Here is a 23,882-nt window from a genome sequence, read left to right on the forward strand (position 1 = left end):
CTGTTTGTTTTTCTTTTCTCTTACCATGTTTATTTTTTTTAACAAAGCTAAAAACATCGTGTTGGTTGCATCCACAGCGCCCATCCACCGACTTGGCGCTGCGTCCGGCCGCAGCGTTTTACTGACAGAAAATGTCTTTGATAATGATCTGGTTCCATAATATTCAGATATTTGTACTTTTTATTTATTATATTTATTGAAATATAACATTATGTGCAGGGATGTAAAATATATTATTCTGTTACACGGCTCTCTGAGGAACTATCACAACACTAACAGAAGCTACGAGTCGCTCCAGGTGACCTCTGAAGTCCGGTTTAACAGCCGTCTTATTGGCCGTTGGTTGACTGGAAGGAATGAGGCGGTGAAGGAGACGAAGTCCGACAGCTCGCAGCCTTTTTATGTTCACGTTAAAACCGTGTAAAATATGTCATTTACAGTCAGCCTGAATGTATCATGTAAAGAAAAGAATGGTATGTTACTCTGCGATGACGTCTCTGGACTAATATTTAATATGCTGTACCTTAACGCCAATCAGGCCTTTCAAATAAAATGTGTTGCCTTGCACTTTGATCCGTGTTGGAGTTTGTTTCTAAAAACACAACTGAAGTCACGCGCCGCCGCCGCCGCTCCCCGGCACCGGGTCGGAACCGGGGTCGGACCCCTTCCTCCATGCTGGAAGTTTCCACCAGAAGATGCTGCGTTCAGAAAGAGATGGGTGTGGCCAGCAGCGACACGGTGGCGGTGGAACGGCGTTGAAACACACCGACGTCCACGCGATCTGACATCTTCATCACCGTGGCAACCAGAGTTCGCCTCATCTCCATCCGGCGGGCAGGAAGACAAGCTGCGAGGCGTTTTCCAGGTCTCTCCAGGATCAGACTCCAGGTTTTCCAGGTATCTCCAGGATCAGACTCCAGGTTTCTCCAGGCTGGGATCAGACTCCAGGTTTTCCAGGTCTCTCCAGGATCAAACTCCAGGTTTTCCAGGTTTCTCCAGGCTGGGATCAGACTCCAGGTTTCTCCAGGCTTGGATCAGACTCCAGGTTTTCCAGGTCTCTCCAGGATCAGACTCCAGGTTTTCCAGGTCTCTCCAGGATCAAACTCCAGGTTTTCCAGGTTTCTCCAGGCTGGGATCAGACTCCAGGTTTTTCCAGGTTTCTCCAGGCTGGGATCAGACTCCAGGTTTTCCAGGTCTCTCCAGGATCAGACTCCAGGTTTTCCAGGTTTCTCCAGGCTGGGATCAGACTCCAGGTTTTCCAGGTCTCTCCGGGATCAGACTCCAGGTTTTCCAGGTTTCTCCAGGCTGGGATCAGACTCCAGGTTTTTCCAGGTTTCTCCAGGCTGGGATCAGACTCCAGGTTTTCCAGGTCTCTCCAGGATCAGACTCCAGGTTTTCCAGGTTTCTCCAAGCTGGGATCAGAATTTGAACCGTTTCTTTTGGCGGAGATTCGATATAAATCGTGATTTCTCAGCGCTGCAGATTTTCATTTTGCCGTTTAAACAGACGGTGTGAAGAAGCTGCGTGATGAACACGAACACGATGAATGAACACGTTTACAGCCGACATCACCAGCCAGATAAAATATCACCTGTGTGTCGGGTTCTAAGATTTATTCAGCAGCAATAAATCTGAAGCAGCTGAACTTCTACTATTGTTCCAGAAGCAGGAACTGCATATTAAAGTGCTGCTGAGTGTCTGTTGTCCCCCTGCTGCGCTACGTTTGGCTGTTATCTCTGCATTTACCTCAGGATGGCGCTCTACTAGATGAACATTAGTCGTGTTACCGCAGGACGCCACGTTTGTTTTACAGTTTACAAACAGCTTTTCACCCGTCCAGCTCGCCTTTTCTGTTCAAAGATAAAAATCCTAAATGTGTCCAAACTTTTGACTGAAAACATGATGGAGGAGGATTTATCTCTGCATGTTTCTGCAGGTTGTTGCTGTTCCCCGTTGTGTTTACGTGTTTTCCTAAACGGATAAAACATTGCGTTACTGGACAGTTTGAAACATGTCGCCCCCTGCTGGACAGAAGCAGGAACTACTTCTCCATCTGGCATCAAAACAGAACTACGGAAGATTATTAGCGCCACTGAATAAAAAAAATTATTCTGTGAAAAAAGTCAGAATTCTGACTTTAATCTCAGAAGTTGAGACTACAAGTTCACTGCCTGGGTTTTCAGTTGCTGCGTTCCCATTTCATTCTTTTGCAAAATGAAAGCAAAATTTGTCAGTTTTGACAAAAAACATTTGCGATTTGCAGGTTTTTCCACTGAGCTGTGTATGTGTAAGCCTCAGTTCAGAACTGCTGCTTATGGAAAGTAGCTACGCAGCGTTATTTTGCACTGCGTAGCTACTTACTTTTTAATCTCCAAATTCTGAGAAAAAAATCAGAATTCTGATTGTCTGAATTCACAGAATTTTTCTTTCTTTCTTTTTTTATTCAGTGGCCCTAATACTATTCCGTAGAGAAACATCTAAAAATAAAAAAAGATTTTTGACCAAAAAACATTCTTAAAATAATCTGGATTTTTTTTGTCCCCCCCCTCCTCCTATAAATGATTGTTTTTCATTTCTAGAAACATACAGGCGAACATCTCCACCAAAAAGAACTCAGAAAGCAGTCGGGTCTCACTTTGCATTGCTTCTTTATTGCAGATACGTTTCCTTTTATTATTATGTAGTTTTTACATGTCGAGGCTCCGTAGAGCGACGGTCCTACAGGACTGGGAGCAGAATGATGGACGCTGCCGCCTGTGGGAACATGACCGCTGCAGTTTCACCGTCTTGTTTGGACCAAGACACGTCTCATTTCACTGATTGTCACAATCCTCTAAAACAAAACTTTCAAAAGAAATTTCAGCTCGGCGGTCCTGAAGCCAACTATGACATCATCTCGTCCCTTCTTACATACACGGCAACACAAAGCGCAACGAGACGGGACAGTAAGGAAGGACGCCACCGCGTGCTCATCGGGGATTTCATGTAACATGATCCGTTCTAAAGTAGTGTCTAAAACTGAAAGTTTCCATTTTTTATTTACAATGATTCCGTATTGCTGCGCCTCATCAAACACACCAACATACTGGCTTTGCTACTGGAAGTTTCAGTGTGTCGCCGAGTTCTACGCCAAGGTTTCCAGCACATACACCCGCCTTCCTGTCTGGAAACCGCCTCACTTCTAACAAATCTCGTCAGCTGGCCGCACCGTCGTGACTAAAGTGCTTCATGACATGTTTGATCTTCAGCCTCCTGGAGTGTGTGACGCTTGTCCTTCGCTCCGCGGATGAGGTTTGGGCAGACGTGAAGAGACACGGGGGGTTTTAGGAGATCCACCCGGCCGCAGAGGAAGGTTCTGGAGGGTTGACTTGATGGACAGCGGTGAGAGGAAGAGCGAAGCCGCCACCTAGCTGCTGCTGCTGAGGCAGTCCTCCGTCACGCCCTGAGACGCCAGCTCAGACAGAACATTGTCTAGATAGTTGGGGTCGGGGTAGCCGTGGCCGGACAGGTTGGACATCATCTCGGTTTTGTGGTGGATGCCGTTCCACACCACGGTGTCGGGCTCTCCGGTGGTGCTGGACGTCCCCACGGTGAAGATGAGGCGGCGCATCCAGGCCACCTTCAGCAGCTCCAGGACCTGAAAGGAGGAAGCAGAGTTCAGAGCTGAAACATGTTTTTACTGCTCCGTTTGCTGAAAGGAAAGATTCTGTGTATTTAGACGTAGGTCTGGGCCATTAATCGGATTTTAATCTTATTTACGATCTGGGTTTCCATCGATGATAAAAATAAAAGGTTGTGATTATTTTTCTCTCTGCAGTTTCCTCTCCTGCTGTCTTCAGCTGCTAATCGAGCGTCTCTGGCGTTGCAGCGCTGTGCTGTAAACTCCTCCCACAGCCGCTTTGCTTTCATTCAGACACTGTTGCCAACTTGGAGACTTTCTCACTAAATCTGGTGACTTTTTTTGTTAAAAGCGACAAATCTAGCAGCTTTTACTGGAGTTATTAGAGACTTTTCTGGTGTTTTGGCGACTGACTTGAAGGCACATATTGTTCTGCAGTTACTGTAAGGAAGGAGCAGCGGGAGCCTCTCCCGTCCTAAAGCACTCCCAGGCGGCCAGTCTCAGTCGGCTCCGGCTGCAGGTCAATGTAGAATAACTGCAGTAGGTTGTGGAAGTTCACCTAAACATAGTTTATATCATTGTCAGAACCAAGCTGGGACCCTGACCAGTGGACCCAGAACTGAGCCGGGACCAGTGGACCCAGAACCGAGCTGGGACCCTGACCAGTGGACCGATTGTTAGACACCCATGAACATTGTACCTGATTAAAATATAAACATCATTGTGAACTAACGATGGCGTCGTCATGACGATGCTGAAGCCAACGTTTACGGTGTTTTACAGCAACATTATGACACACACACTGTGTGACGGAATTACGACTTCAGTTTTAGCCCGAATGACGCCGAATGTAGGTCGCCGTGCGCACAGTTCTGGGGCATTTCCATCGTCTTAAATCCCGGCAGCGTTGCCATCATCCCACCAGAGACTCTAGACTTGAACCTGAATACGAAACCAGCTCCAAATAATAATCTAATCCAATTTTCCATCTGTGCAGCTCATGAGAGATTATTTACGTTAGCCGAAGCTGCAGCCACCAGCAGGACAACGACACGCTGCAGCCCTGAAGAGCTGGAGGTCAGATGTTGGTGACACTCTGCACCGCCCCGAACCGGAATATTCTGCTGAACATGTTTCTAACATGCAGACCTGCAACGTTAAACTCTGACGGCAGATGATGGCGAGTTTCTGCTTTTAATCCCAGTTGGGACTATTTTTTACCTTCCTGCCCTTGTCGTTGTCTGGGAGGAAACAGAACCGAGGGAAGCCTCTGCAGGTGTACGGCTGTCCGGGGTTGGGGTGCTCCGGGCCCTGGCGGACGAGAACAAAACACAATGAATCCAGTCCCTGGTTTCGTTCTGATGAGGCCAAAACACTGAGACGAAAATAAACATGTTGAAGTTCGCTTAACGTCAAAAGAAACCAGCAGAATACTGGACTTTTCTGAAGGACAAAGCACCAGTTGGTTTAACTGGTTAGTTGAACCTCTGGAACTGAACCCCGAACCTTAACCAGACGCCAAGGAGACTTTTTCTCCTTCAAATAAGCTTCTTTCAAAAAAAAAAAAAAAAAAAAAAAAAAACAACTTCAGAAGAGGTGAAACATTTTCTAAATACTTCTTCAGGAATAAAAACAACTGGGACACTTCAGGTCCTCATCTCTGATTAAGTTCCCGCCACGAACACACACAAGTAACACGGGAAAATCAAACGTGAAGCCAAGTACACATGTAGCTCGGATATCCTCACCCCTTCATCTAATTAATAAATACACCCGAGTCCACTACCAACAAAATCTGTCCACACCTGGCCGCCACATAAGCATGTTGCTCAGCGTCTTGTTAAGAACATTGTTAAGCATGTTGTTATGTGTGTTGTTAAGCGTGTTGTTCAGCACGTTGTTCAGCACGTTGTTCAGCACGTTATTAACTACGTTACTCAGCGTGCTAAGCGTGTTGTTAAGCGCGTTAAGCGCGTTGTTAAGCGCGTTGTTAAGCGCGTTAAGTGTGTTGTTAAGCGCGTTGTTAAGCGCGTTGTTAAGTGTGTTGTTAAGCACGTTAAGTGTGTTGTTAAGCGCGTTGTTAAGTGTGTTGTTAAGCACGTTAAGTGTGTTGTTAAGCGCGTTGTTAAGTGTGTTGTTAAGCACGTTGTTAAGTGTGTTAAGCGCGTTGTTAAGCACGTTACTCAGCGTGCTAAGCGTGTTGTTATGCACGTTGTTAAGCACATTGTTAAGCACGTTGTTAAACACGTTACTCAGCGTGCTAAGCGTGTTGTTAAGCACATTGTTAAGTGTGTTAAGCGTGTTGTTATGCACGTTGTTAAGCACGTTACTCAGCGTGCTGTTAAGCACGTTGTTAAGTGTGTTGTTAAGCACGTTACTCAGCGTGCTGTTAAGCACGTTGTTAAGTGTGTTGTTAAGCACGTTACTAAGCGTGCTAAGCACCTTGTAAGCGAGTTAAGTGTGTTGTTAAGCATATTATCAAACACACTGCTAAGCGTGGTGAGCATGTTGTTAACGTTAAGTGTGTTGTTAAGCGTGTTATGAACATGTTGTAAAGCATGTTGTGAAGCCTATTACGTGTGTTGTTAAGCGTGTTATAAACATGTTGTAAAGCATGTTGTGAAGCCTGTTACGTGTGTTGTTAAGCCTGTTTAGTGTGTTGTTAAGCGTGTTTATAAACATGTTGTTAAGCCTGTTGTGAAGCCTGTTTAGTGTGTTGTTAAGCCTGTTTAGTGTGTTGTTAAGCGTGTTTATAAACATGTTGTTAAGCCTGTTGTGACGCCTGTTTAGTGTGTTGTTAAGCGTGTTTATAAACATGTTGTTAAGCCTGTTGTGAAGCCTGTTTAGTGTGTTGTTAAGCGTGTTTATAAACATGTTGTTAAGCCTGTTGTGAAGCCTGTTTAGTGTGTTGTTAAGCGTGTTGTCAGGCGCACTGCTTGTGGCCTTCATGCTGTTTCTGAGTGTAAACACAGGATGCACATTTGATGTCGGAGTATTTTTCGTAGCCACCCGGTTTTGCGTGTCCACATGCACAAACCTTCATCTGGTTGGAGGTTTTTGAAAGAATAGTTTTTATGCCATAAACCTGAGCTTTTGTGTGGATCAGATCAGATTGTAGACATATATCCTTTTTTCATGACATGTGCAGCTATGTGTGGACAAGGCCGTAGTTTAAATATGACAACCAATACTGTCTGTTTCTGATGAACGGATGAGCTGCCGTTTGCCTCAGGAGCCGTACCCTGGTAAATGTTTTAAAATCACAGGTTATTTAAAACATTAAAAGGACAAATCCAGTGAAAAGTTCAGTCATCTTTTATGTTTCTAGCCTGAGAATGTCCTGTTCTCAGATCAGAGCTCTCCCCGTCTACAGCTGATGCTGCATCCTACCACCTGTACTGTACATCCTACCACCTGTACTGTACATCCTACCACCTGTACTGTACATCTTACCTGTACTGTACATCCTACTACCTGTACTGTACATCCTACTACCTGGATCAGACCTGCTGGATCAGACCTGTTAGATCAGACCTGCTGGATCAGACCTGTTAGATCAGACCTGCTGGATCAGACCTGCTGGATCAGACCTGCTGGATCAGACCTGCTTGTAAGTAACCAGATTTTTCTTCTGGCCTCAGCGTTGCAGTGAGCAGATGTACCTGAACACCAGGAGGGATGCTGTAGATGATCTGGATAGTGCCACAGTCTGGATGGCCTGGCAGCGACTGGGCGATGCTGTAAATTTCCATCTTGCCTTTGGGCTGCGTGCCCGTCTTCTCTCCATAGATTGTCTTACAAGAGGGACACTGCAAGCTGCCGTCCTGCGAAGAGGAGAAGGAAAAGTGAACCCAGCAGAACAACTGCAGGTGTTGATCCAACATTCCTTCCTCATTTTTTCTGCTTAGAGTTTCCAACTTGCATTAAATCCCCTCCGTGTCCCGGAGATCTAAAGTTAACGTTGGATGTGCGAGTATGAGGGCACGCCCTGCATGGTTAGCTTAGCATAAACAAGAATTCAGCTCCGATTTCAGATTTAAATATTTGATTATTCTTACATGCAAAAAGAGAAAAGTGATGCTGCCAACGCGACTTATGGATCTGCAGAGTACCTTTGTTCCATTGTTGTACATGGCCAGCATGCAGAGCATGTGCAGAGTGTGGCCACATTTGATGAATTTCCCCACAGCTTCTGGAAGGATGCTTTGGCTTCCCTCCTCTGAGGACGGGGTCTCGTAGCTGGACGGATTGGACAGCTGATCCATGCAGATGATACAGTCCTGAGCGGGACATGAAGAACGTGTCATACAGCCATCAACAGCAGGGTTATGTCTGGGTAAAGGAAAACAAATATTTACCTCATCTGGCACTCCTGCCACCACCTCCATGTAGCGCTGAATCACGTCCTCAGGTCTCTGAGCCGAGGCTGGCAGGGACACAACAAGGACAAAATACAGACGGATACATGAGCTGAAACCGGACAGGAACTAAAACATAATTCTATTAAACAAGAAAACACAAAGAGACAAATATAACGGGATGAGAAGAACGAGATGGATGAGACGAGTAAGATTGGAAAAAACAAATTAGATGGGATGAGAGAAATGAGAGGGGATGAGATGGAATAAAATGAATGTGACCGGATGAGACGAGACAAAATGAGATGGGATCAGACGGGATGAGACAGAATGAGATGGGATGAGATGAGACTGAATGAGATGGGATGAGATGAGACAGAATGAGATGGGATGAGATGAGACAGAATGAGATGGGATGAGATGAGACAGAATGAGATGGGATGAGATGAGACAGAATGAGATGGGATGAGATGAGACAGAATGAGATGGGATGAGATGAGACAGAATGAGATGGGATGAGATGAGACAGAATGAGATGGGATGAGATGAGACAGAATGAGATGGGATGAGATGAGACAGAATGAGATGGGATGAGATGAGACAGAATGAGATGTGATGAGACAGAATGAGATGGGATGAGATGAGACAGAATGAGATGGGATGAGATCGGATGAGATGGGATGAGATGAGATGGGATGAGATGGGATGAGATGAGATGGGATGAGATGGGATTAGACAGAATGAGATGGCATGAGACAGAATAAAACAGGATTAGATAGAATGAGACAGGATAAAATGAGATGAGACAGAATGAGACGGGAGATAGAATGAGACGAGATGAGACGGGATTAGATAGAATGAGATAGGATGAGACAGAATGAGATGGGATGAGACAAATTAGATGGGATGAGAAGAATGAGACGGGATGAGATGAGACAGAATTAGATAGAATGAGACGAGATGAGACAGGATGAGATGAAATTAGATAAATGAGAGGGGATGAGATGAGATTAGACAGAATGAGACAGGATTAGACAGAATGAGACAGGATGAGATGAGATTAGACAGAATGAGACGGGATTGGACAGAATGAGACAGGATGAGATGAGATTGGACAGAATGAGACGGGATGAGATGAGATTAGACAGAATGAGACGAGATTGGACAGAATGAGACAGGATGAGATGAGATTGGACAGAATGAGACGGGATGAGATGAGATTGGACAGAATGAGACGGGATGAGATGAGATTGGACAGAATGAGACGGGATGAGATGAGATTGGACAGAATGAGACGGGATGAGATGAGATTGGACAGAATGAGACGGGATGAGATGAGATTAGACAGAATGAGACAGGATGAGATGAGATTAGACAGAATGAGACAGGATGAGATGAGATTAGACAGAATGAGACAGGATTAGACAGAATGAGACAGGATGAGATGAGATTAGACAGAATGAGACGGGATTAGACAGAATGAGACAGGATGAGATGAGATTGGACAGAATGAGACGGGATGAGATGAGATTAGACAGAATGAGATGAGATTGGACAGAATGAGACGGGATGAGATGAGATTGGACAGAATGAGACGGGATGAGATGAGATTAGACAGAATGAGACAGGATGAGATGAGATTAGACAGAATGAGACAGGATTAGATAGAATGAGACAAGATGAGACAGGATTAGACAGAATGAGACAGGATGAGATGAGATTAGACAGAATGAGATGAGATTAGACAGAATGAGATGGGATGAGATACAATGAGACAGGATTAGATAGAATGAGACGAGATGAGACAGGATTAGACAGAATGAGACAGGATGAGATGAGATTAGACAGAATGAGACAGGATTAGACAGAATGAGACGGGATGAGATGAGATTAGACAGAATGAGACAGGATTAGATAGAATGAGACGAGATGAGACAGGATTAGACAGAATGAGACAGGATGAGATGAGATTAGACAGAATGAGATGGGATGAGATGAGATGAGATACAATGAGACAGGATTAGATAGAATGAGACGAGATGAGACAGGATTAGACAGAATGAGACAGGATGAGATGAGATTAGACAGAATGAGACAGGATTAGACAGAATGAGACGGGATGAGATGAGATTAGACAGAATGAGACAGGATTAGATAGAATGAGACAAGATGAGACAGGATTAGACAGAATGAGACAGGATGAGATGAGATTAGACAGAATGAGATGAGATTAGACAGAATGAGACGGGATCAGACAGAATGAGACAGGACGAGATGAGATTAGACAGAAAGACGGGATCAGACAGGATGAGACGGCATGATACAGGACGAGACAGGATGACACAAATGAGACAGAATGAGACGGGATTCAACAGAATATAAAAGGTGTCAGAAGTTCAACAGACCGTGCAGAAACATGAGACAAGGTGTCAACATGAGGACAGACTAGTCAAACATGGAAACAGGAGGACCAGATGCTGGCTGGACGTACTACGAGCCACTCCTACATGTGAGTGTCAAGTCCATTTAGGAAACAATTTTTCAGTTCAGTAAAGTTAAATTCCCATTTTTCTGACTTTTAAAGACTCCATCTTTTTTATTTAGAAAGTTAAAACAGAAAAAAACTTTGTAAATTTGGACCTCCACTTCGCCTTTTCTGTGTTGTTTTCTAACAGTAATATTTCTCCCCTGTTGCACTGACGAGGAAATGAAGAGGAAGAGTCATGATGGGATGAAGGCCATTAAATGGATGAGGAAAACTCAAACTAGGTAATATACAACAGTTTAGGATTTTTCCCTCATGGTCACAAACTTGGTGCTTAATCTGCAACAAGCACCTTTAATACCAATACAATCTGTGTATGTTGAATGGTTATCTCTACAGGTCGATTAAAGCTGGAATTAAAGACATTTTTCTTCTTTTTGCGAATATTTTAGATCATTTTTTCTAATCAACGACTTTCTGCAACGTTCAGCATGAACATGCAGCCAAGTGATGATTTGCTGATGTTTGACTAGCTGACAAATGGCAGAAAAACTCCTCACAGAGTGCATTTTTATTGTTTAGCTCCACGCTGTGCGGCCAGAACAGCTCCGGTGCTGCTTTTCTTTATATTTCTTCTTCTTCTTGTGTTTAGTTGCGTGGAGGAACCTTGTGACTGAGACAGTCGTGGTGGCTCCTGCTTTAGAATCTGCTGTTTCCTCCTCCTCATTTCATGTTTTTCATTTAGTTCATCCATCATGGAACAGAAATGAAAGCTGTGTTTTTACTCCTCCATATTCCTGTGAATCGGAGGACCCTGCTGGGAGATGAAAAGAAGCTGCGATAAGATAAAACCGAGGAGAAACGGGACTTCTGCAGCCTGACTGATGCTGCAGCAGCAGGACAGTTACTGCTGAATAACAGTCGTTGTGTGTGGACTGGTATTATGACGCCGTAACGTCGGCTGGCTTTTGACTTTTTTTTAAACCACATCTGACATTGTGACCCCTCCCAACAGGAGATGCTCCGACGTGGAGGGGAACTTTGTTTCATGAACTCTGCCTTCATTTCCTGCTACTAAAAACCAAATAAAGTCTGCTGCGAACACGGACCTGCGAGATGACACATGGCAACAAAACAATGCAAGATGAAAATGTTCCTGAACCAGACTGATGGAGAAGGATGGAGAGGAGGTGGAGGGGGTGGATTAGGGCTGGTGGAGTTGTAGCTACCTCTCCTGTGCTGCCTCTTTGCTCTCCTAAGTGAACTGCTGCTGCTGCTGGGGGGCTTGCTGGGCCTGCTGGCTGTGGGGAGGAGAGGAGGAGGAGGAGGGAGAGAGAAAGGAGGAGGCGGCGGATGCTGCTGAGGCTGCTGCTGAGGGAGGGGGGCAGAGGTGAAGTGCACGCCGAGTCCCACTGCTGACATCAAAATGGAGGCCATGCCTGGAGAGGGGGGGGGTTGGGATGAGGCGGGACGGGGGCAGAGGGGGGCGGGTGGAGGTCGAGCGGAGAGATGCGGGAGCAGAAAGGGACAAATCAAAAGAATGAGAAATGTAGCAGCGGCTGACGTTTGCACTGCAACTCTCATTCGTGCACACAGACAGTCAGGCATCGGAACGTTCTCATGGAAGCTCGCCGCTGGAGTCGGGAGAACCACAGCGCCGACGCCGACTCTCCCAGTTAAACAGCCCAGTAAACGAGCCGCTCAGATTCTCTGAATCCTAAAGCATCAACGCTTCCCTTAGTTTCTCCTTCAGCACAGCAAGCCGCAGAGGAGGATAGAAAATTCCCTGCAGCAATAATTTCCAAAGCAAACGGATTATTTTCATACATCTGAAGCGATTGTGATGCGTGTAAATAAACATGTCCTCCAAATATAAACAGCACGATTGACTGATTGCAAAGATCCCTCAATAAGGTCTCCTTCCATAAAGATGTCTGTGTTGCAGATTGTGTTGATTTGCCCTTCGATCAGAGTTACAGAAGAGTTAAAGAGGGAAAGTACAGCAGAGGAAGAGCTAAGAGTTCATTTAACTGGATTAAATTACGTTAAACTTTGTCTAATTCAGTGTTTTTCAACCACTGCGCTGTGAGAGCTCCTCAGGTGTGTCCTGAGAAATGATCAAATCTCACCTGATTGGTCTAAAAAGCAGCTCTGTGTTCATCCAAACAGGCCCAGGTGGAAGATAATAAAATTCCTTTTTCTTGTCTTTATCCTCTTTCTATTCAAGACACACAAGATGACTTTATATTAATAATATGGGCTTTTTAAAGAAAGAAAAAAAAAAACCTTTCGGTCTGTGGTGTGCCTTGAGAGTTTTCAGTGAAAAAAGATGTTTCTTGGCTCCAAAAAGGTTGAAAAACACTGTTAGAGAGGGAAAGTACAGCAGAGGAAGTTCATTTAACCGAGTTAAGTTACGTTAAAGTTTATTTAATGAAACAAATGATCTTTTCCAGTTTTGTGACAATATACAAAAACTGAATGAGTCATTAAATATTCTTTTGAAGGACAGTTTCTGTATTTAACCCTATTTACCTCCAGATCCATGGTTTTGTCTGTTTATTTCTACTGCTCCTGGGTTGTTCATGTATCAGAGACAGATGCACCCCAAAACTAACTCGAAGCTTTTCCGTGTTTCTAAACTCTACTCAGGTTAAAAGAAAAGAAAAAACACATGTTTATGATCTCGTTTCCTCCCCGTGTGGAGGTCCTGTATTTCCATCCGTTTCCCCTAACAAGAGTTAATATGCTGGATTAATTTCTTCTTTACAAACCAGACGGTGTTTATGTTTACTTTGTTGCTATATTATTATGTTGGCATCAACAGATGAATATAAACAAGGAATATTCCTGTGATTTTACACATTTATAGTGAAAATGCGATTATTTCTCTGACAGTAATTATAGTAAGAAAACCTGTAATCAAGACATCCCTGAAGAGGACAAAGGAAAGTGTTTGAGACTACTGGAGGACTTCTTCCTCGTTATTCCACTAAATCCAAGGCTTAAAAACTAAAAACTAAAACAACAAACCAGCAAGGTTACTTACTTCCTGTCTACTTTTTGATTAATCTCATTTCCAAAAAGGAAAACAGAAAAACCCTTTGTGACACTTTTATGAAAACAACACAGGAATGAAAATGAAGGAAAAATGATCTCAGCTGCTCTGATTCCACAACCAGCTGCAGCGTTTTTCACCTTAACTCTTTTATTACGTTCACTCAATAACAATTTCATTCCTAAAAACTGGCTGTTCTGAACGTTCTCCCGACTGGGAGGACTGGCTCTTTGACGGCTGACTGATTACTGGATGCCATGAACCTGAACCACTCCCGGGTCAGCTACAGAACCACCTCCAGCTGTTTGTTCATTCATACAACTGATCAATTATTTCAAGCAAACTGAACTATATAATTATAATCATTAATAAATTATTTCACCAATTATTTAAAATTAGATCCCATGTCAATAAATAAATAAACCTGATTTTCTGATAAATAAATGAATAAATAAATAAAAGATAAAATAAAATAAAAATCGAATCTAATCTAATATTTATAATAACATACTAAAACATAATATAATATAATATAGTATAATATAATATATAATGAATATAACATAACAATAAAATAAAATAAAATTAAATTAAATTAAATATAATAAACATAATAAAATAAAATAAAACAGAACAAACTGGTCCAGCAGTGGATAAACACTGAAAAACGTTGGCAGCTTAATGACTTCTCTCTCCCTGCTACAGTGTCAGTAAATGTTGAGAAAGTCTGACTGCAGCCTGTCTACATCCTGAATCCATGATGATTTTGTGAGCAGATGAAACCTGAGTCTCTGTAGCCGCCATGTTTTCCAGCCTACAGAGCCGACAACAGGCCGAATGCTGCAGCGTTTGTCCAAACAGAAGTCTCCGTCACCTGCTGAAAGACCGATGCCTCACCCGGCCAGTCAGTCTGCACCTGTTTGCTAGCGTGGGAATGCAAACAGAGGAAGGGAAAAAGCCTCTGTGTGTGTTTAACATGCACATTCAACCTGCAGTTCGGCTCCGATCTCATCTGAAGGTGATGACGGACTAATGAGTTTAAACATGGTGCATTGGGTGAAGATGTTGCAGGAGTGGCCTTTTATTCAGTCATTTAGTGAAGTTTTGGTTCAGTGCTAGTCACTAATGAGGCTGTGGTCTACCAGCTTTCTCCAGCCTGATGGTAACGATGCAGCCGGCTCACCAAAGCCCAGAAACAGACTTTACTTTTCCGAGGCGTGAGCGGCAGCTGTTTTCTGTCTGTTCTGTTGTTTAGTGCAGCTGCAGTCCAACTTGCTCTCTATAGAGGAAATCAAAGCGTTGCGTCCTTTAGCGTGAAAACTCAAATGTGAATTCATGAAAGACCAACATGATGCAACTATTCTAGAACTGAACACATCTGTGGAATCTCAACGAAAACACTCAGTTTTCTTCTTTCCTCTGAAGACATCTATTCTAAATTATTCTCATTTACTGATAAATTATTCTCATTTTCTTCTGCATCGCCGACAAAAGAGCTCTTCCTCCGTGCCACGCAATCAGGCTGGAGTTAAAACCACGTGTGATACATACATATTCAAACACGATGAAATGACATTATTTTGCATTATGCTGACGCTGTGAACTGGGGAGAATGAATATGGGATGTGCGATCCATTATGAATATTTTCTCTCCACGCCAAGGACGGCTGAGTTAAGGCTTCACATTGCAGCACAGCCTGTTTTAATGAGAAGAATTCAAATATCTTTGGATATCTGAGAGCTTCAGGGGAGGCAGCGTGAAGCTGTGACGATGCCAAACTGCGTATTGTGAAGCATCTGAATGAATGCTATAAGCTACCAGAGGTCACTGCTGGCGAAAGCTCGCGGATGACAGCTGTGTTACGGGATCAGCACTGAAAGCTTCACTTAATCACACTTTTGCATCCAGAGCCAATTTATTGGCTCAGCGTGAGGAAATTTACACGAAGGCCAAGTCCATACCGCTGGAACAGATGGTGCTTCACTACCTATTGCCTCTCAAAGATTTTTTATAACATTTATTATGGTTTCATTTTCATTTTGGACACCCTAATTTCTGCTTTCATGTGTATTATTCCTAAACAGACCGACACTCACAAGGCGGATGCAGATCAGAGGCACAGAAATGACCAAAAACCTGCAGAATAAAAGAGACTGAGGAGAGGAAATGCAGAGGATGGATGGTCAGTGACCCGTTTACCTGCCAGGGCAGAGCTCACGCTGGTGGACCCGTTCAGCTGCACGGAGATGGAAGGAACACTGGAGGCCAGGAAACAGACAGTGACATTCAGTCAGTAAAAACAGCAGACAGGAAGAGCAAAACAAAGACTGGCAACTATTTTGGTTTTCAGAGCACGTCAGCGTGTTTAAATGTGGCTTAAAGGTTCGGTGTGAGCTCATGAACAGACAAGCAGCCTGGTAGATGACTGCAAAGGTTTATTTACCTTCAACACAGCGGCTGGAAAACTGCCTTTGATCAGTAAATGAGTTTTCAAGTCGGATTAACAGGAACTCACCAATAACTGCATGTGCATGGTGCAAGAAGGGAGCATGACTCAGCAGTTAAATCACTGATCGATATGCAGACAACAAACACTTCCTGAGTTAAAATGGCTTCCATGGAAAAGAAAAGAGCAGCTATTGATGGGGATCTGCACTAATGTCATCACGTCTCACTTCAGTCTGTAGAACTGTAACTGATGGACAAAATCAGCTTCATGGGATTGTTTCAGTTTAAAACCCAAACAGATGTACAGTCTGCCTTTTTTCATTTATTTCTCTATGAGAAGGCACAAAGTCTGCACATTTTGCCAGGCATGCTTTCTGAACAAGTTCAAGCTTACAACTCAGCAAAACGAGTCCTGACGAGGATCAGAGGGCGGGAACACATTACGACATCGCTGCATCGGCTCCCTCTGCGTTTAAGGGTTGATTTAAAGGTTCTTCTAGTAGTTTGTAAACATCTTAAGTCTTATTTATCCGACCACACACCCGGAGGTCCTCTGGTACTGACCGTTTAGTTGTTTCTAGAGTAAGATCCAAAGCATACAGCGTTACAGCCCTGGATGAGGGAACAGCCTTAAAGAGAACTTTACGACTATAGATGGTTTTATAAAGAGGCATAAAACTCACCTACTGTTTAGCTTAACTTTTGACTGAATTTTATTTTATCTTAATTTATTTTCTATAATGTTATTTCATCTGGGGGTTGTTGACACCATAATCACCCCAGTCTGGGTGGCGGGAGGTCCTGCATTGCAGCCTTACAGCTGTGGTGTGGACTTCTGCCTGCTTTTTCAGGGTGGTTGCTATGGCAGCAGCTTCTGGTGGATTGGCCCCTTGGTGTGGACAGATCCTATAGATACTGTTTCCTTATAAAACAAGCTGTTTAGTATTTTTATTTTATTTTTATTCTAACCTACATTCATATAAGAGACAGAAATTGGGGAGTCATGTTTGTGCAAAATGTGCAGGTGTGTGTGTGTGTGTAAGAAACTAAAATGAGTGTGTTATTAAATTGTTAAGTTTTTCTGTAATAAGCATGAATTATGTATATCATGTCAAGACTTTGTGTTGCTTTCAGCATAAAAAATGCTTTATAAATAAAGTTTGATTTGATCCGATTGAAAACGGACTCAAATTTAAGTCAAGAATCAGATCTTCTCCGAATGGGATGAAAAATTACTGCGTGGAGGATCACACTGATGATACACAACAGGTGGAACAAAAGGAGCTGATTATATTAAGATCAATTAAAACTTGATGAAAACAACTTTTATCAGGATATTTAAACAAAAACTACTTTGCATGCAAAAGCTTATCTGTAAACAAATAAAGACCATAGTGAGGTCCAAATTAACAAAAATGCACATTTAAACAGGTAGATCTCTTTTAGGGGACAAAAACAGTAATAATTAACATTAAGCTCAAGCAACAAATGTAAAAGTGTAGATAATTAGTCAAACAATTGGAGATCATTTAGAGTTTTATGACACAACAGAATAAAACTAAAGAGTAACTCTGGTGGAAAATCAGACCCCTGTTAGTAATTTGCCTTTGGAAGCAGCTTCCTCTGCCATTAAGAACAAGCGGAAGAAAGGTCAGATGACACAGACAAGAGTCACAGGAACTGAGCCAGAGCAAACATACCAGCGAAGCAGAGGAGCTACAGACCATTCCTGTTCTACAGGATTGGGTCAACGTGGAGACAGACAGGAAAGACAAAGAGGTGGAGAGTGGTGGGCTCTGCTCATGTTTTACTCAGATTAAAAGGAAACCAACAGAGATGTAAACAAACCTTAAGCCGTTGGCACTTGCGGATGTGGTCAAATGAGGAGCAGGGATTTGACTACCAGAGGCCGGTGGTAGCCAGGGGCTACCCCAGGACATTCCCCCCACAGAGAGGGGTCTTCTGGGATACGGGGAGTAGACGGATGTAGGGTGAGCTGCGGCGGCTCTTCCTGTCACTTGGAGACTTGGCCGGTTCAGACTGCCTGAAGAAAAGGAATGTCGTGACCGACTGGGCATGGGTCCTGTGCTGCTGTGGCTCAGACACTGCTGACAGGAGCAGGCGAGCCCCGACGGGATGGCCGGGGGACCAGAGGAGGCCAGCGGATAAGGAAGGCTGCACTGCCGCCGCACCTGCCGTCTGAAGCCTGATGTTTTATTCACTTGGGCCAATGATGTGAGATCTACAATATAATTGTATCCATGTGGACCCAAGTCTGCTGTGCCTTGCCGGGCCTGATAGCTGTGCTCCAAAAGGATGGAGGTTCGAGTCTCATATGGAGTCCAGCCTCCTTCATCGTTGGCCCATTCCCAGTAAACACCACTGCCGAGGCCTGAAGACTGGGCAAACAGAGACCGCCGTACTGACCGTGTCTTCCCTGAAAGTAAAGAATATGAATAATTAAAAACAATAACTCAGGCACACATCCCTAGAGCCAGCTCCTGCAGCCGGAGATCGGACCGCCAGGGTCCCCGCCCCTTGCTGCCGCCCAGCTCACATTGCACCCGACCCAAGTGCCTCAAGTGGAGGAGTTTAAATATCTCGGGGTCTTGTTCACGAGTGAGGGAAGAATGGAGCGTGAGATCGACAGACGGATCGGTGCGGCGTCTGCAGTAATGCAGACTCTGCGCCGGTCTGTCGTGGTGAAGAAGGAGCTGAGCCAGAAGGCAAAGCTCTTGATTTACCAGTCGATCTACGTTCCTACCCTCACCTATGGTCATGAGCTGTGGGTCGTGACTGAAAGAACGAGATCTCGTATACAGGCGGCTGAAATGGGTTTCCTCCGCAGGGTGACCGGGCTCTCCCTTAGAAACAGGGTGAGGAGCTCGGTCATCCGGGAGGAGATCAGAGTAGAGCCGCTGCTCCTCCGCATTGAGAGGAACCAGTTGAGGTGGCTCGGGCATCTGGTCAGGATGCCTCCTGGACCTCCCTGGTGAGATGTTCCAGGCACGTCCCTCTGGGAGGAGACCCTGGGGAAGACCCAGAACACGCTGGAGGGATTATATCTCTCGGCTGGCCTGGGAACGCCTCGGGATCCCCCCTCAGAGTTGGCAAATGTGGCTGGGGAGAAGGAAGTCTGCTGCCCCCGCAACCCGACCCGGATAAGTGGTAGAGCAGAGGTGTCCAGTTCCGGCCCTCGAGGGCCAGAATCCTGCAGGTTTTCTATGTATCCCTGCTCAGACACACCTGATTCAAATGAATTAGTAGTAGAGCTTAATCAGTTGTGCATGTCATTGGCTGTTTGATCCATTTAGTGGAAGCTAGATGTGTTGGAAAAGGAATACATGGGAAACCTGCAGGACAGCGGCCCTCGAGGACCGACTTTGGACACCCCTGTGGTAGAGGATAGATGGATGGATGGATGAATGGATGGATGGAAGAAATTCAGGCACATTGTTAATAAACAATGAACATCTTCTGCTTCACCATTCCTTCTAGTGGGATCTGTCCTTTCATTCTGCGTCATGGTACTGCTTTAAAGAGCTTTAAATTACATTTATTCAGCAGAAATCAACATGCAAATTAATGACCTTCAATAGTATAACAATTCTTGAGGCTATGGAAGAATTAATGACACATTTAACTCCGCTGAGACAAACAAAACACCAAACTTGCTCATCTGACAAATCTGTATTTACAACCCATTAAAGCTAATGCTACAATGCTAACGGCCAGTTAGGATCAGAGGAAACGACATTAAAAAGGACTCAGATTAAATATCAAAATACAGACTAAGCTCACAACGTTTACCTGTGTCCTGCCGAAACTGCTTCAAGCTGGGTATGTCGATGAGGTAAGGCGACAGGCTGGGGTCTGATTGTCCGAGACAGATGCTTGTTGCGCCGGGTCCGCGCGGCGACACACACCGCTCGACGTAAGCGCTCACCTGGCCGCTGTAAGGCCGCCAAGAGCCCTGGTCATCCTGCCATTCCCACACCGCTATCATGGGCTGGGACTGTCCGACCGATCCGGAGGGTGTAGCCGACACAGAAGGCCCGTTTCTGGAGCCGTCTACCCTGGCACAGGAACCAGACACAATCGCCATGTTCAGCAGGTTAGCTTCCAGCTAACAACAACTCGCTCGGGTTGATTGTTGCTGCGTCGAAGATAAAGTCTGCCAGCGAGGCTAGCTCGGCTCGTTAAAACATGTCATTATGAATGTGTTAGCACGCCTTTGAGGTAACTTAATGATTAAATGGCAAATGGGCTAAATAAACATTCAAGTACATGTTGACAACGCTCCGTGCATTTAGCAGTGCGTGAATAACGCTAGCTTTGTGACAGCGTTGCCCTCCCGCTGCTTTCAGGAACCGTCGGAAATATCGCAACTCTTCACATGTCAGTCAGAAACAATAAAATGGACAAGGGGCTCCAGTTTTATTATGTTGGAATAAAAAGTAATGTCACAATAAGACCCTAACACGGGTAAAACCAGAGGGAACACCACTAAAATTCGACTGGGCTCCGAGTGCCACTCCAAGAATCGCCAATCAAGTTTAGTGGAGACTGACCTTTAACTGGGTGAACGTAAGATGCCCAAGTGCAAGTGAATACAACATGTAATGTGTCTATGCTGTAAACACAACAACGTTAATGTAGCATTTATACAGCATCATCTCACAGCTGGGAGACAATATTTATGAGTCTGTCCAAATTGTTTACTTTTGGTTCATTTTAAAAGGATTATTCTATTCTATTCTATTCTATTCTATTCTATTCTATTATATTCTGGCAGACAATATTTCTAAATCTGTCTAAATTATATACTTTTTGTTAATTTTAAAAGGATCATTCTATTCTATTCTATTCTATTCTATTCTATTCTATTCTATTCTACAGTCATTTAGTGGACACTTTTATCCACTAAACTAACAAAAAATCGATTTTAAAATTTTGAACCAAAAAAATCCAGATTTTCGATTTTTCGATTAGATTTTCCCACCCCTACTAAACACTGTTCAATGGAAATGTTAATGTTAGTCAAAACTTACAAATATCACTTTTATTTTGCAAAAAATGTAATAGAACCCAGCTACTGAGACTTAACAGACTCCCCAAATATTTTAATTTTATTCTGCTCTACGGATGTCCAAAGACATTTTTTGCTCTGAAAAATATGTTTGGAGGGTTTTCTGAAAGTGATTTGTCATTACTTATTCTTGTTTGAAAATACTAAGCCTTTAGCGAAAACTCCTTTTATACCCAATCTTGACACCCTCACTAATCACCAACTATTCTGACTGCAGAATCTTCCGGCACATGTTCAACCGTTACACCATTTGTTGTTGTAAGAGCTTTTGCATTTGGCATTTATGTCTCATCATCATTGTCCCATTTAATTTTTTAACTCAGTTGGGTTTAACAAACTCTAAAATTATTATATTGAAGTTACCTTTTTATTCTTGAACATAAATTTTCCATCTTAAATGATGACATTTCAGATTAAAAAGCAGCTAAAACTTTTGCTCTTTGCTCAACTTGCAGAGACCCTTTTATAGTCCAGCTGTGAAAAGGTTGTGAATTATGTGCTTCCAGGATTTCTAGCTTTACCTAGTGTAATAGAGGTAAATAGGACTTTGTGGTGCCTGCAGCACTGAATACTGTAATTTAGACAAAACCTCACAGTTTCACCACAGAAAGAAAAACTGACTGCAGTTAGATGTCTCAGGAAAGTCTTCTCTAGTTCTAAATTCAGGAATCTGAGCTGATGCATTTTCCCAACAAAGGTGGTTCATATAGAAAGGAAATAGTAATTTCTGACAAAATCTTTTTTTTTTTTTTTTTTTTTTTTTTACCAAAATACATCGTTGCTACAGAGAAATAACCAAACAGCCAGCAGAGGCCGAACAACCATTTGTGTTAGTCAATGGAGAGAGACTGGATGTGGTGGAACAATTTAAATATCTTGGAGTAGTTTTTGATTCTAATCTTAATTTTAAGCAACATGTGAAAAAAGTATTGCATGTGATTAAATTTAATCTGTCAAACTTCAAGCATATAAGACCCTTTCTGACCACAGAATCGGCTAAGGCTTATATGCATGCCATGATATTTAGTCATATCACCTACTGTTATACCACTTGGTCTCACACTTCAGAGGCCATTTTGAAGCCACTAAAGTCCCTCTTTAAGAGAACACTGAAAACTCTGGACAAAAAGCCATTACACTACCATTATTGTAACATTCTAAGTAAGTATAATATCTTGGATTTCGAAAGTTATCAAATTTTTATGGATGCTTGCCTTATTTTTAAAGTTGTAAATGGACTTGCTCCTCCTCCCTTAATGGATTTTATAGGTAAAAAACCTAGTGATCGGCCAAATACCAGAGCATCGACCAGAGGAGACTGTAACGTACAGCGGCGTAGGACAAAATTTGGTCAAATGGTGGGGTCAATCAGAGGCTCACAAACCTGGAACACACTGCCAGCCCATGTCAGGAACTGTGGCACGTATTCAGCCTTTAAAACAGCTCTGAAACACTGGCTGAAAACCAACCAAGCATGCTCACACTAGGTTTTTTTTTTTTTTTTTTTTTTTTCTTGGGGCCTCTTAAACTCTGTGAGATTTGTCTATTGTTGTCTATTGTTATGATGTAATGTCTGTATTGTTTTTTTGTTTTCTTGTGTTGGGACTACGTGTTATCTGTCCTTTCCTGCCATAGGACTACGGATGTAAATTAGCTTTGTGCTAACTCCGGCATATTTACATTGAAGCTTTTGCCGATGTGTTGATGAATATGCATTGTCCTAATTTAAATAAATAAATAAATAAAATAAATAAATAAATTTGTTGATTTTATTTCTAAATTTCTGTTGGGTACATTTTTTTTTTTACAAAGACAGTCCTCAAAGATTTAACAACCGCAAAGAATACCAAAATGATTGATTAATAAATGGAACTTGTGTCATGATGCGTGGAGATGTGGACACAAGTGCAGGACGGAGAGGCAGGAGGCAGAGAAAATACTGGGACTTGTATTTTAATAATGGAAGCAAACTGGGAAGAACTACAAACCACCACTACACAGACATACAAAACATAACAAGAAACAGGTGGATTGACTGGACTAAACTAAATGATGAACTAATAAACTTTAGGCAGAAATAAGACATGAGGGAACTAAACAAGGAAAAACTACAAAATAAAACAGTAAACCAGAACAAAGACTATAAAAAAAGCCCACTTATGACAAGTTGATGATATCTAATAACTCCAGAACCATAAGGAAGACCATCATCAGGGTTATGCGGTTGTACAGAAGCCTCATCCTGTCACACTTCCACCCATGGACTGATTTAATCACTTATGTAAAAGGGCTGCTGGATACCTTTAAACTGCTAAACATTTACAGCTGCAGGTTTCTGGGGTTATAAATATGGCATGATAAAACGTCACTGACAGATACAAGCCAGTAACCTGCACCTCCAAATGAAATAAATCCATAATCATGGCTTTCCCAGTCACATCTACGGTCATAAACATTAATGAATTGTTTATAAATGTACTGGAGTCCTGCAGATCTGAACTGGGAGATTAACTGTAAATAACATACAGATTTAGCTGAAGGAGACTAAATAATCGAGGCTGTTTTCCAACGTGGACACTCCGTAACTGATCTGCTAGGCATGATTAAGGATTGATGATGAACCTTTTATAAATCAATTAACAGTAAACTGCATCAAAGATACTTGTAACCAAGTACAATACAACTTTTATACACACACTTTGGCCCAAAAGTGTTCAGAGCCAAGGGAAATTTAAACTTTAAGTTCTTTTTATTCAACGAAATTTTTTTTTCTGATTGGTGATGAGACAAATATGTCTCAAAAGATTATTAGACAGTATGCAAGGGG

At 43.1% G+C, this 23,882-nt stretch overlaps 1 protein-coding gene across 2 annotated transcripts; it reads right to left on the reverse strand.

The window, feature by feature from the left end:
* Nucleotides 1-2,648: 2,648 nt before the first annotated feature.
* Nucleotides 2,649-20,291, reverse strand: dtx2 (deltex 2, E3 ubiquitin ligase). Of its 2 annotated transcripts, XM_079247616.1 has the most exons (9): nt 19,777-20,291; nt 17,815-18,403; nt 15,718-15,776; nt 11,692-11,901; nt 7,978-8,045; nt 7,732-7,899; nt 7,282-7,443; nt 4,841-4,930; nt 2,649-3,637 (listed from the first exon to the last, which is right to left on the reverse strand). In XM_079247616.1, exons 1-9 carry the CDS (start codon nt 20,069-20,071, stop codon nt 3,407-3,409), a joined length of 1,872 nt encoding a protein of 623 aa, XP_079103742.1. In that variant the 5' UTR covers nt 20,072-20,291; the 3' UTR covers nt 2,649-3,406. The 2 variants fall into 2 exon arrangements, with proteins under 2 accessions (XP_079103742.1, XP_079103743.1); XM_079247617.1 differs by lacking the exon at nt 11,692-11,901.
* Nucleotides 20,292-23,882: the final 3,591 nt, after the last annotated feature.

The sequence above is a fragment of the Telmatherina bonti genome (assembly GCF_933228915.1).
Source record: "Telmatherina bonti genome assembly, chromosome: 10".
In the NCBI taxonomy this organism is placed as follows: domain Eukaryota; kingdom Metazoa; phylum Chordata; class Actinopteri; order Atheriniformes; family Telmatherinidae; genus Telmatherina; species Telmatherina bonti.